The sequence below is a fragment of the Callithrix jacchus genome, chromosome 18, assembly GCF_049354715.1.
Source record: "Callithrix jacchus isolate 240 chromosome 18, calJac240_pri, whole genome shotgun sequence".
In the NCBI taxonomy this organism is placed as follows: domain Eukaryota; kingdom Metazoa; phylum Chordata; class Mammalia; order Primates; family Cebidae; genus Callithrix; species Callithrix jacchus.
The window spans coordinates 10,765,491-10,779,189 of record NC_133519.1 but is presented as its reverse complement, the minus strand read 5'-3'; the positions used below and the strand labels follow the sequence as shown (position 1 = coordinate 10,779,189).

General features: G+C 43.6%; 2 protein-coding genes across 25 annotated transcripts in view; one reads left to right on the top strand and one right to left on the bottom strand.

Annotated features, from left to right (window-relative positions):
• The window catches only part of CTXND2 (cortexin domain containing 2), a 38,359-nt gene extending 35,913 nt beyond the window's left edge, over window positions 1-2,446 (bottom strand). For 2 of the 3 annotated variants that reach the window (XR_013529356.1, XM_078355569.1), the window contains exons 1-2: window positions 2,343-2,446; window positions 526-638 (exon numbers count right to left, since the gene is read on the bottom strand). The gene's annotated coding sequence lies outside the window, so the exon portion shown is untranslated. The remainder of the gene's footprint in view (window positions 1-525; window positions 639-2,342) is intronic. The other variant, XM_078355570.1, reaches the window with a different exon arrangement.
• Window positions 2,019-13,699, top strand: part of ARNT (aryl hydrocarbon receptor nuclear translocator) — a 63,928-nt gene continuing 52,247 nt past the window's right edge. For all 22 annotated transcript variants that reach the window (XR_013529355.1, XR_013529354.1, XM_078355559.1 and 19 more), the window contains exon 1: window positions 2,019-2,178. Coding sequence is in view for 13 of the 22 variants with exons in the window: in XM_078355559.1 (XP_078211685.1) it covers window positions 2,154-2,178 (25 nt within the window). In the remaining 9 variants the exon portion in view is untranslated. The remainder of the gene's footprint in view (window positions 2,179-13,699) is intronic.

The window sequence follows — 13,699 nt, the reverse complement described above, 5'->3', positions numbered from 1 at the left end:
AATTTGTATTAAACAATTTGTGATTGTACATGTAAAGGCAGTATAGTCTAGTGCTAAAACTGTAGTGCTAAAATGGGAGGGTGGGTATAACAAGTTTCTGGTGTCAGACTCCTTTAGTTTGCCTCCCACATTACTTACCTGCTAGATGTCCCTTGCCATTAACCTCTTTGTTTCTGTTTCCTTAACTTTCCTTAACTGCAAAATGGAAATAATAGTAGAACCTACCTCATCATTGTTGTAAGGATTAAATGAATAAATGCATATAAAGCATTTTGGACAGTGCCTAGACCAAATAGGTCAATGCTTCCTATTATCGGGAAACAGAAAATAACCAGACATGGTGGCGCCCCTGTAATTCCAGCTATCTGGGAGGCTGAGGCAGAATCGCTCTATCCCGGAGGTGGTGGTTGCCGTGAGCCGAGATCGCGCCACTGCATTCCTGCCTGGGACAGAGCAAGACTCCATCTAGGGGGAAAAAAATGAAAAAAGAAAATAGATCTGCATAGCCATCATCTTATTGATTACCTGCTAAAACCTCCTCACTGTAATTCCAGCACTTTTGGAGGCTGAGGCGGGAGGATTGCCTGAGGTCAGGAGTTGGAGACTGGTCTGGCCAACATGGTGAAACACCGTCTCTGCTAAAAATACAAAAAAATTAGCTGGGCGTGGTGGCGTGTGCTTGTAATCCCAGCTACTCGGAAGGGTGACTCAGGGGAATTGCTTGAACCAGGTAGGTGGAGGTTGCAGTCACACCACTGCACTACAGCCTGGGCCTCCGCCTCAAAAAACAAAAAGGAAACAAAAAAACTCCTCATTGTGTCCCTATCACTGACCAAAGGAAGTTAGCCACTCTGCAAATACTTTCTTCATCCATTGCCTCCAGTTTTTGCTGTTGCTATCTCCCATACCAAACCGTTAACACCCGGATCCTTTTATATTACAAATTCCATAGCAGGCATTCAAAAATTAGTCACTGCCGGGCACGGTGGCTCACGCCTGTAATCCCAGCACTTTGGGAGACCGAGGCGGGCGGATCACGAGGTCAAGATATCGAAACCATCCTGGCCAACATGGCAAAACCCCGTATCCACTAAAAATACAAAAATTAGCTGGGAGTGGTGTCGCGGGCCTGTAGTCCCAGTTACTGGGGAGGCTGAGGCAGGAGAATTGCTTGAACCCGGGAGGCGGAGGTTGCGGCGAGCCGAGATCGCGCCACTGCACTCCAACCTGGCGCCTGGCGACAGAGTGAGACTCTGTTTCAAAAAAAAAAATAAGTCATTTAACTTTTTTCACCAAGGACAAAAGTCTTTAAAAGGGGGAAAAAACTGGAAAGGATTACAAATCACCATATGAAGTTTAAGTATTAGAGCACCTACAGGGGATTTACAAGATAAATTGTTTGCAGGGCAACCACTCAGACGAATCCACCAGCAAGCGAAGGTTTTTAGTAAAATACCTATTTTTTTTTTTTTTGAAACGGAGTTTCACTCTTGTTGCCCAGGCTGGAATGCTGAGGCACAAACTTGGCTCATTGCAACCTCCGCCTCCCAGGTTCAAGCTTTTCTTCTGCCTCAGCCTCCCAAATAGCTGGGATTACAGGCATGCGCCAATTTTGTATTTTTAATAGAAACGGGGTTTCGTCATATTGGCCAGGCTGGTTTCGAACCCCTGACCTTAGATGATCCACCAGCCTCGGCCTCCCAAAGTACTGGGATTACAGGCGCGAGCCACCTCACCGGGCCTAAAATACCCGTTTTAATTGTATTTCAATGACATCACTTGGTCATTGACCTCTTACGCAAGGAGGGCGGGGTTAGGAAGACAGCTGGACTTCTTCCTCGCCCTCCCTCCCGTGGACTGGCTGGCGCAGTGACTAGCCCTGCCCTTAGTCGATTTGGCATTTTCAGTGGTCAGTTTTTTCCTAGGAGGCTGGCCGTGTGTTGACTCCGCCCACCGTACAGGCGGGGTCTCTCCGCTACAGAGGCTGGGATGGTGGGGGTTGCTGAAGCCGCCATCTTGGATTCCGCGGTAGCGGAGGCAGCGGTTAGGCGCCGCTTCTGGGGAGTGGCCTTTCTCTCCCCCTCCCTCCCGGTTCGGTGGCGGTGGCTCCTCCCACTGGGGGGGGTGGCGCGGCGGCGGTGGCATCCACGGCCATGGCGGCGACTACTGCCAACCCCGGTGAGGAGACGGAGGACTGGGGCGCCTCTAAAGGGGAGGGGCTGAAGGGGCTGACAACTGAGGAGACCCAGGACTGAGGGGACGGAGCTGGAGCTGAAGGCGCCGGGGCGGGGCAGGGCCGCGAGGGGACAGTGGGGGAGCGGTGACCCGGGGAGGGGCCTGACCCTGAGTACTTGGGTAGACTCGAGGTGGAGGGAGCGAGGGAGTTGGGGGCTCCCTGTCCTGAGCTCCGCTGGAGCTGCGGCCGGTGCGGGGCTGGCCCCCCCTCGCTTCTCGGGCGGCGTCTGGTCTGTGATGTGGTCCTCTCTTAACCCTCTGCTCGCTGGAGCCGCTTGATGCCGAAAACTGTAGGCAGAGCGGCTCGGTTTGCTTTAAGGATAGTTTGGATTTAGGGCTAGCTGGACCATATTGCTCTTTAGTTGAGGTGTTGCTTCCAAACATTTAAAGGTTTAGAATTTAATTAAAAAAATTAAAAATGGACATTATTTGATATATACGACGTTTCTTTAGGCTGTTACCTCCCACCCGCAACCCCGGACTATGCTTTGAAACTTAGGTCTTGTTTTAAGAAGGCCTGTAGTGTCTTTGCCTGCTGAGGGCAGGGGTTTGTATAATGGTTGTGGTTCCGGACAGGTCTTTGGTCCACGGCCCCAGGTTTAAATCTTGTTAGGCCCGGGTCGATGCAATCTCCAAACTCTTTCAGAAAAGTTTGATTCCACACCGTTTCTCAGTTTCAAATAATAACCAAATATCAAAAAGATCTCACCTTTCTTGTCTAAGAGATGGAGTAGGCTTTAGTGTAGGTCTAGAGAGATGAGATCTTCAAATTACTAGTCCCAGCCCTCTTTCCTCTATGTTACAGTTATTTCTCCTTAGAAGGTATTTCATTTTAGGGGCCTAGTTCATCTCGCTGACCTTGGTCATTTTTGCAAAATAAAGTCTATCCTTTCCCAGAAACCAGTATATTTGATAGCCTTAAAAAAAAAAAAAAAGCCTTGAGGGGTGTGTGTGTGTGTGTGTGTGTGTGTGTCTGTTGTGGGGTTGGGGGGTGGGCAGAGAATTTCTTGAAAATACAACAGTGGGAGTGATTCCCCCATCCCCACGTTGAAATTTAAGTTAGATTTGTTTTTCATGTTACTGAAAGGTGGTATTATTTTGTGATACCCAAATTTTGATAGGACAGTTGAATCACTGAAATTTCTTTTTCACCATGTTTCTGGGAACAGCTGTTTTAAGAAATGGTTAATTTGTTACATGTCATCTTTTAAAAATCTTTACATTTTTTTTTAAAGGAAAGGGAGGTAAAATTAATGGCAAAAATTACATTGCAGGAAGTGCTGAGTGATGGAATAAAACTGTAAAACAGGAAAAATACCGTTAACGGCAAACCTGACCTTGTAGTAAAATAACCTATCCGTGAACTATGGAGTAAATAAACAAGATTTTTAACTGATCACACATTGCAAAATACTTATATAATCCTAGTTAAATTGCAAAGCATTTCTCATTAAAAAGTGGCCCGGGTAAACAAGTTTTAGTTCTTATGTCAGAAGCTTTTTTCCAGCTGTGTGGGTGGGGTTGCTATATTTTGTTTTGTTTTTTAAACACCAGCAACCAGAATGACAGCCTCTTGACCGTATTTTCGTAAGCTGATCAATATCAGCTTAAATCTCAGCAGAAAGAGAGAGAGAGAGAGAGAGAGAGAGAGAGAGAGTGTGTGTGTGTGTGTGTGTGTGTGTGTGTGTGTCAAGAGCACACAGAATCCTTGTTAATGAAACAGTTTTTTTTTTTCTCTTACTGTGCTTTGGCTGCCTTGCTTCTGCAATTTTTAGATCCTTTCTTTTTTCTTTTCTCCTCTATTCTTTTTGACACAGGGTCTTGCTCCTTGTTCTGTCACGCAGGCGAGAGTGCAGTGGCAAGATCACTGCTCATGGTAGCCTCCACCTCTGGGGCTCAAGTGATCCTCTCACCTCAGTCCTTAACCTCTCACCTGAATAGCTGGCACTGCAGGTGCCTTGCCACTATGCCCACTTAATTTTTAAATTTTTTTTGTAGAGACAGATGTCTTACTATGTTGCCCAGGCTGTTCTTGATCTCCTGGTCTCAAGCAAGACTTGTCTCAGTATGTCAAAGTTGGGAATACAGATGTGAGACACTTTGCCTGGCCAGATTTCTTTTTTGATGTTGAAAAATTCTGTCTCTTCTAACTTATTGATCCCATGTTCAGTTCAAACAAATCAAAAGATGTATTTTCTTTTTTTTTTCTCCCTTTGTACTTTTATATCAAGAGGAAGAGATCATAGATACATTGTGGATTTTTTTTTTTTTTTTTTTAAATAGAGATGGGGTTTCACCCTGTTATCCAGGATGGTCTTGAACTCGACCTCATGATCCACCTGCCTCAGCCTTCCAAAGTGCTGGGATTACAGGTGTGAGCCCTCATGCCCAGCCTACATTGTGGATTTTTTCAGCAGTCTGTTGCATTTTGGGAAATGAGATTAATGAATGGAGGGACATTATGTGGAAATGTACTGTGCTCAGTGAAAAGAAAGTAAATGGTTTTCAGGTCAGAATTCTTTGCTACATTGTCATACCTTATTTCCTTAGAGCCGTTTTAAGGACCAGGGACATCATGAGTTTTTTCTACTTCGTATTTTTGCTGGAGTACTAATTTTTTTTTTTTTTAAACAATTTGTTTTTTTTAAACAAATTATTGTTAGTTTTGGCTAGAAGTTTTTTTTAGGACAGAGTTTTGCCCTTGTTGCCCAGGCTGGAGTGCAATGGTGCGATCTCGGCTCACTGCAACCTCTTCCTCCTGGGTTCAAGCGATTCTGCCTCAGCCTCCTGAGTAGCTGGGATTATAGGCATGTGCCACCACACCTGGCTAATTTTGTATTTTTAGTAGAGGTGGAGTTTCTCCATGTTGGCAAGGCTGGTCTCGAACTCCTGACTTCAGGTGATCCTCCACCTTGGCCTCCCAAAGCGCTGGGATTAAAGATGTGAGCCGCTGCTCCTGGCCAAGATGATTTAAAAAAATATTTCACTCTTCTCTTGAAGCTTCATTTAAGTTAATCCTTTTTAAAAATATATGTATTTTTATTTTTGAGACAGGGTCTCCCAGACTGTAGTGCAGTGGTGTAATCATGCTCACTGCAGCCTTGAACTCCAGAGCTCAAGTGATTTTCCTGCCTCAGCTTCCTGAGTATCTGGGTCTATAGACACACATCACCTCACCTGGATACATTTTTTAACTTTTTGTAGAGATGGGATCTTGCTATGTTACCCAGGCTGGTCTTGAACTCCTGGCCTCAAGCAATCTTCCCACCTCAGCCTCCTAAACTGCTGGGATTATAGGTGTGAGCCACTGACTCAGCCAAGTTAATCCTTAGGGTTAGTAACACTGCTTGATCATGTTAATTGTGCTGGTGGCCCTGAAGTGTTTTTCAAGGGATCCAGGTTCCTCTGCATTTTTCACTGTTGGTGTTGCATTAGAAGAAGAGTAAAATATGGTTTAAACTCTCTAAGAGTTGTGTTGAAGTAATAGTTCTAATGTGATGATTTTTTTTCTCAAATTGATGATTCCCCATATTCTATCATTTTTCACTAGTTCTGCTTATCACTGGCAAGTAGAACTGCGTGGGTAGGTGGTCTATAATACTTTAGGCTATATCTTTCTTGTCTGTGGACTATTAACAGTTTTGAGGAACACATTATCTTTTTCCCCATGGGAGAGCATCTTGCTCTGTCACTGAGGCTAGAGGACAGTGACACAGTCATGCCTCACTGAAGCCTTGATCACCTGGGACCATGTGATCCTCCCACTTCAGGCTCCTGAGTAGCTGGGACCACAGACATGCACCACTATGGCTGGCCAATTTTAATTTTTTTTAGAGACAGGGTCTTGCTATGTTGCCCAGGCCAGTCTTGATCTCCTGGCCTAAGTGATCTTCCTGCCTTGGGCCCCCCCTAAGAGCTGGGATTATAGGCATGAGCCATCATGCTCAACCAAGGTGGAATATTTTCTAAGTTGAATGTGTTATTTGTAATGCACTGACTGAGGAAATAATTGGAAGGAGATTAGGTATTTTATTTACAATTCAATATTCAAACTAGAAATGGTGAATGAGTTTGTAGTGAGTGTAGGTTATTTCTCTCTTGCTTCTGGTATTCTCACTAGCAGAGAATTCTTTTTGTGCTATTATGTACAATTTATTGTAAGGCTGTCATTTAGGAAAAAAATATTTTTAGCTAATTTTCACCTATGTAACTTAGAGTTTTAGCTGCATCAGTTAACTAAATTCTTTCCTGTTACCTTTATATACCTTTTTCAGATATGGGAAAATAGAAATTCATGCAATGTAAAGTTAAGACTTCAAAATATTCTTTTCTGGCCAGGCGCGGTGGCTCATGCCTCTAATCCTAGAACTTTGGGAGGCCAAGGCAGAGAGATTCCTTGAGCCCAGGAGTTTGAGACAAGCCTGGACAATATGACGAAACCCCTTTTCTTCAAAAAATTATCTAGACACTGTGGTGCACTTTTATATTCCCAGCTTCTTGGGAGGCTGAGATGGGAATATCACCTGAACCTGGAAAGTTGAGGCTGCAGTGAGCTGTGATCTTGCCACTTGCATTCCAGCCTGGGCGTCAGTGAGACCCTGTCCCCCAACAAAAAAAGATATTATTTTATTATATTGCAAAGACCTTTTAAAAAGGTATATTTTACCAATTCAGCAGCTGAAATACAATTAACATTTTTGAAAAGGAACCAGTCTGCCTACTTATTCTTTTGTTTATTTATATTTTGAGACAGAGTGTTGCTTTGTCACCTAGGCTGGAGTGCAGTGGCACGATTGTAGCTCACTGTAGCTTCGAACTCCTGGGCTCAAGCTGGCTACTTCTCTTGGCCTCCCCAAATGCTGAGATTACAGGCATGAGCCACTGTGCCTAACCTTGCATACCTTTTTTTTTTGAGGCAGTCTCACTCTGTCTCCCAGGCTGGAATGTAGTGGTATTGTCTTGGCTCACCGTAACCTTGGCCTCCCAGGTTCAAGCGGTTCTCCTGCCTCAGCGCCCTGAGCAGCTGGATTACAGGCGCATGCCACTACACCCAGCTGTTTTGTGTTTTTAGTAGAGATGGGGTTTTACCATGTTGGCCAGGCTGGTTTCGATCTCCTGACCTCAAGTGATCTGCCGGCCTTGGCCTCCCAAAGTGCTGGGATTACAGGTGTGAGCCTGTGAGCCATGCATACTTTTTATATAATAGATTTATATCACCAAACTGAATCTTTATTTTCTTAGAAATTAAGAAATAGAAACTTCTGCATTTTTGGAACTCTAGTTTTCTTGTCATCTTGAAATAGTGGTCCCTCAACTTAATTTTTTGTGTTTTAGTCCTCCCTTCTCCTCGAACAGTCCACTAAGAGATGAGAATAATACATTTGATGAGTGTTTTTTGAAAGTCCTTTGTGGTTCTCTATTGTGGATGGCTTTCCTCTCAGGCGGTAACAGTAGGGATATCCAGTGTCAACTGGTGGTTGATCTTCAAAAACTAAATTGCAACAGTCAAGGAAACTATACTATTTTTCTTTGATTCAATGTAGGCCACGACATCTTGGGGATGTTTAATTTCAAAACTAGCAAAATTTGAATCATTGATTTGTCGAAACTGGCTTTGGAGCTGTCTTTTTTTCCCCCTAGACTGGTTATAAGATTTGTTTAAAATGTTAATGGTGGTACAGTACCATAAAGGGGTACACAAGGGTAAAACATTCTGTCAATGCTATCAAATGTTTTTATGGTTGTAAACCTGATTTCATTTAGATTTAACAATAAAAGAGCACATTTAAACCCCTTCTGAAATGCAGGGCCTGAACTCAATGGCGACTGGGCTCACGACCCATACCTAATGATAGGTCCTGCTTGTAGAGCCATATGTTTTTCTTTGTTCGTTGGTTTATTTTGAGACAGAGTTGTGCTTTTGTTGCCCAGGCTGGAATGCAATGGTGCGATCTCGATCTCACTGTAACCTCCGCCTCCTGGTTTCAAGCAATTCTCCTGCCTCAGCCTCCCGAGTGGCTGGGATTACAGGCATGCGCCACTACACCTGGCTAATTTTATATTTTTAGTGGAGATGGGGTTTCACCATGTTGGTCACTGGTCTTGAACTTCTGACCTCAGGTGATCCTCCTTGGCCTTCCAAGGTTCTGGGATTATAGGCGTGAGCCATTGCGCCAGGCCAGAGCCATCTGTTTTTAAGAATGCTGTCTAATATGCCATGATGACATTAATAGGTAGACATCAGTGAATCTTCAGGTTGGAAATAGGACAACACCTATCATTTTACGCTTACAGAGACAAACCCAGGGAAAGGAGTGGATACTTAAGTTCCTTCTGTATGCCAGATTGTATTGTCCTATTTTGTTGACTAGTCTTTACGTCTAGTCTCTAGCAACTATCTCCAGCTTTTCAGATAAATTCTTCAAATTTATGTCACTTTTCATATTTTCATCAGTATATTTTCTTATTTGTTTTAAAGTTTTTATTAACTTACTTTAGGTAGAGACTGGATCTCACTATATTGTCCAGGCTGGTCTCAAACTCCTGGGCTCAAGCAGTCTTCCTGCCTCAGCCTTCCAGTGTGCTGGGGTTACAGGTGTGAGCCACTGTACCAGGTCCATTTTATACTTTCCTTCCACGTTTTCGCTGTAGTTGAATGGGTAAGTAAGTTTATGGGTTCAAGTATACTTAGGAGTGGATGTGGTGGCTCATACCTTTAATTCTAGCACTTTGGGAGGCTGAGGTGGTGGATTGCTTGAGCCCAGAAGTTTGAGAACAACTTGGGCAACATGAAACCTTATCTGTAAAAAAAAAAAAAAAAATACAAAACATTAGCAGGATGTGGTGGCATCCCCTGTAGTAGTCCTAGCCACACAAGAGACTGAGATGGGAGGATGACCTGAACCTGGGAGGTTGAGGCTGCAGTGAGCCGTAATTGTGTCACTGCACACCAGTCTTGGAACTGGGAGATAGAGTGAGACCCTGTCTCAAAAAACAAAACAAAACCAGCGCTTAGGATATAAGTTCCATGAGAGCAGAACTTTTGCTTTCCTTGTTCACTATAGCACCACAGTGCTTGCAGTGAGTGGGTGCCTAGTATATGGGATTAGAGTTCAATAAATATTTGTTGAATAAAAATGAATATAAAACCCAGCTTTGGAGGCTCATCCCTTTATATACTGTTAATATGAAAATACCTTTGAAGGGATAAGACTAATTAAGCCATTGATATTATGAATTTATTCTAACTATAATAATATCTAACATTTATTAGTAATATATATACCAGCCGTTCTCATTTAATTTTTATAACAATTGCGTTAGGTAAGTATTATTATCCTTGTTTTACAGATGAAGAAACTAAGGCACAGAGAGTGAATAAGTAACTTGTCTGAAGTCACATAGCTACTAGAATGTAGGGACAAAATTTTTTTTTTTTTTTTTGAAACAGAGTTTCGCTCTTGTTACCCAGGCTGGAGTGCAATGGCGCGATCTCGGCTCACCGAAACCTCCGCCTCCTGGGTTCAGGCAATTCTCCTGCCTCAGTCTCCTGAGTAGCTGGGATTACAGGCACCGCCACCATGCCCAGCTAAGTTTTTGTATTTTTAGTAGAGACGGGGTTTCACCATGTTGACCAGGATGGTCTCGATCTCTTGACCTCGTGATCCACCCGCCTTGGCCTCCCAAACTGCTGGGATTACAGGCGTGAGCCACCACGCCCGGCCCTGAGACAAAATTTTATTGTTGGCAGTCCATCTACACAGTCATCATTCCTAATCTCTAAGTTAAAAGATTTTTTTCCATTGTGACTTAGAGTCACTTTCCTACTGAAGTATACTCCATTGGATATCTTTTGAGAAAGAGGCAGGTAGAGTATCGTTTTTTTTGTAGATGAAAAGGGTGAAATACCACATTAGGCAGCCTAGGGGACAAGGCATTGCTTGGATGGAGAACTGAGTGCAAGGTGCCGAAAAATGGAACTAGAAGAGTAGTTTCCAGGCTGGGTGTGGAGGCTCACACCTGTAATCTCAGCACTTCGGGAAGCCAGGGCGAGAGGATTGTTTGAGCCCAGGAGTTGGAGACAGGCCTGGGCAATATAGTGAGACCTTGTCTCCACAAAAATATATATTAAGAAATTAGCTAGGTGTGGTGGTGGATACCTACAGTCCCAACTACTTGGGAGGCTGAAGTGGGAAGATCTCCTGAGCTTGCTAGGTTGAGGCTGCACTGAGCCATGATGATGCCACTGGGCTGTAGTCTGGGTGACAGAGTAAGGCCCTGTCTCCAGGAAAAAAAAACCAAAATCTTTACTGTAACCTTCTATGTTTCCTAAAATCTTTTCTGTAACCTTCTATGTTTCTTTATCCTAGTTCTGTGTTTTAATTCTTTACATACTTTTAAGGGAGTTTTTGAGACAAGGTCCTGTTGTGTCAGCCAGTCTGGAGTGCAATAGCATGACCATAGGTTGATGCAATACCTCCAATTCCTAGGCTCAAATGATTCTTCCTCCTCAGTTTCCTGAGTAGTCAGGACTGTAGGTATGCATCGTCATGCCCAGCTAATTTTTAAATTTTTTAGAGACAGGCTCTCGCTACGTTGCCCAGGCTGGTCTTGAACTACTGTCCTCGAGTGATCCTCCTCCTCTTGGTCTCTCAGATTGCCGAGATTACAGGCATGAATAATTATGCACTGTAGCTTTTAGGGTTGTTATTAGAATCCTTCTCCAAGTTCTTGATACTCCGTAATTGAGCTACTCCTTGAAACTTGATTTCAGAGACACTGTGTTATTTGGCCTTTATCACTGATTGTTCCTTCTGTGTCCTTTTTGCTTATTTTCTTTTCCTTTTTCAGTATGCTTCTACTTTTCTATTCTCATCCTTGAGGCTAGGACTCTTTTTTGAGACAAGGTCTTGCTATGTTGCCCAGGTTGGTCTTGAACTCCTCAGCGCAAATGATCTTCCCACCTCTGCTTCCAAATTAGCTGGGATTACAGGTGTACACCACAGTGCCTGGTTGGGGCTAGAACAGTTAACTAAACAGTAAACCAAGCAGTTTCCTTCATTACTTTCTGTTTGTCCACCTACCGGCCTTCCTAGCTGCTTGCCTTCCTATTTCAACTGTACATTCAGATGGTACCTACTATAATCCCATTCTCTTTGGTTTTTTCTTTCTTTCTTCCTTTTTTTTTTTTTTTTTAAGATAGAGTCTCGCTCTGTTGCCAGGCTAGTGTGCAGTGGTGCGATCCTGGCTCACTACAACCACTGCTTCCCAGGTTCAAGCAATTGTCCTGCCTCAGCTTCCTGAGTAGCTGGGATTACAGGTGTGCCACCACGCCCAGCTAGTTTTTGTATTTTTAGTAGAGACAGGGTTTCACCATGTGGTGATCGGCCCACCTCTTCCCCCAAAAGTGCTGGAATTACAGGTGTGAACCACCTGGCCAATTCCATTCCCTTTGTATTAGTCCATTCTCACACTGCTGTGAAGAACCACCTGAGACTGGGTGATTTATGAAGAAAAGAAGTTTAATTGACTCATGGCTCTGCAGGCTGTATGGGAGGCATGGCTGGAGAAGCCTCAGGAAACAAGGAATTATGGTGGAAGGCTAAAGGGAAGCAAGCATGTCTTTACATGGCCAGCAGGATAGAGAGAGAGAAGGGGAAGGTGCTACACACTTTCAAACAACCAAATCTTTTGAGAACTCTATCATGAGACAGCACTAGGGGGATGGTGCTAAACCATTAGAAACCAACCCTGTGATCCAAAAACCTGCCACCAGGCTGCACCTTCAACACTGGGGTTTACAATTTGACATGAGTTTTGGGTGGGGACACAGAGCCAAACCATATCACCCTTCATTTATCTTTTATGTATCAAAGACTTCAAAAATTTTATTTCTGGCTTCTCACATAAATTACTTTCCTATATTTTTGTCTATTTAAAAGACATCTCTCTCTCTTAAGTTGAGACAAGGTTTTACTATGTTCCAGGCTGGTCTTGAACTCCTGGACTCCAGCAGTTCTCTCACTTCAGCCACCTGAGTAGCTGGACCTACTGGTGTTTGCCATTGTGCCCAGCTGCATCTCTGTTTGAGTAGTTTTTTTTTTTTTAAATTTATAGAGATGGGGTCTCACTATGTTGCCCAGACTAATTTTGAACTGCTGAGATGAAGTAGTCCTCCCACCTTGGTCTCCCTGGTATGGGGATTATAGGTGTATGACACCATGCCTAGCTCTATTTGAGTAATCCTTTTTTTTTTTTTTTTAAAGACAGAGTCTTTCTGTGTTGCCCAGGCTGCAGTGCAGTGGGGCAATCTTGGCTCACTGCAGTGTCCATCTCCTGGGTTCAAATGATTCTTGTGCTTCAGCCTCCTGAGTAGCTGGGACTACAATGTGTCACCACACCTGGCTAATTTTTTGTATTTTTAGTAGAGATGGGGTTTCACTATGTTGGCCAAGCTGGTCTTGAACTCCTGGCCTCAAGCAGTCTACCAGCCTTGGCCTCCCAAAGTGCTGGGATTACAAGTGTCAGCCATCGTGCCCAGCCGCTATTTGAATAATCTTTAACATCCTATATTTGTATGTGCTCACCAGAATTTCCTTCAAATCTGCTGTCCTTCCTACCTTTCTGTATCTTTCATGACTATTAAAGTTCAGTTTTTCATTTCCCCAGGCTAAGGAACTATAAGTGTTTGGATTTTTTTACTTCTTATGTGTTTATCTGGGTTATTACCTCTTCTTGGGTCTGTGTGTGTGTGTGTGTGTGTGTGTGTGTGTGTATACAAACGTTATTTAAATCAAAACTATACATGCATATATTAATATTTAATGACTTAGCTTTATAATGTTACAAAAAACATTAGAAGAAAGTCCTCTACTCCCTTTTCCTCATTTCCTTTTCTCCAGTGGCATCATTTTTATTTCTTTTAACAGAATTTGTTATTTCTGTTTAAATAAAATGTCCCAGTGAAAGACATTAGTTTCTAGATTGAAGGGGCCATGAAAACATCAAGGCACATTATGCTGAAATTTCAGCATCAGATAGAAAGAGAATATTCTATAAGCTTCAGAGAGAATAAGATTGTTCACATTCAAAAGATTCAGGAATCACATTGTATTTATTTCTCAGTAGTCATGCTAGAAAGTAGAAGATGTTGGAGTAGGCCAACGTGGTGGCTCACGCCTGTACTCCCAGCACTTTGGGAGGCTGAGGCAGGTGGATCACCTCAGGTCATGAGTTTGAGACCAGCGTGTCCAACATCAAGAAACCCCGTCTCTACTAAAAATACAAAAAATTAGCTGGGCGTGGTGGCGCGTGCCTGTAATCCCGGCTACTCGGGAGGCTGAGGCAGGAGAATTGCCTGAACCCAGGAGGCGGAGGTTGCAGTGAGCCGAGATCGCGCCATTGCACTCCAGCCTGGGTAACGAGTGAAACTCCGTCTCAAAAAAAAAAAGGAGGCTGAGGCTGG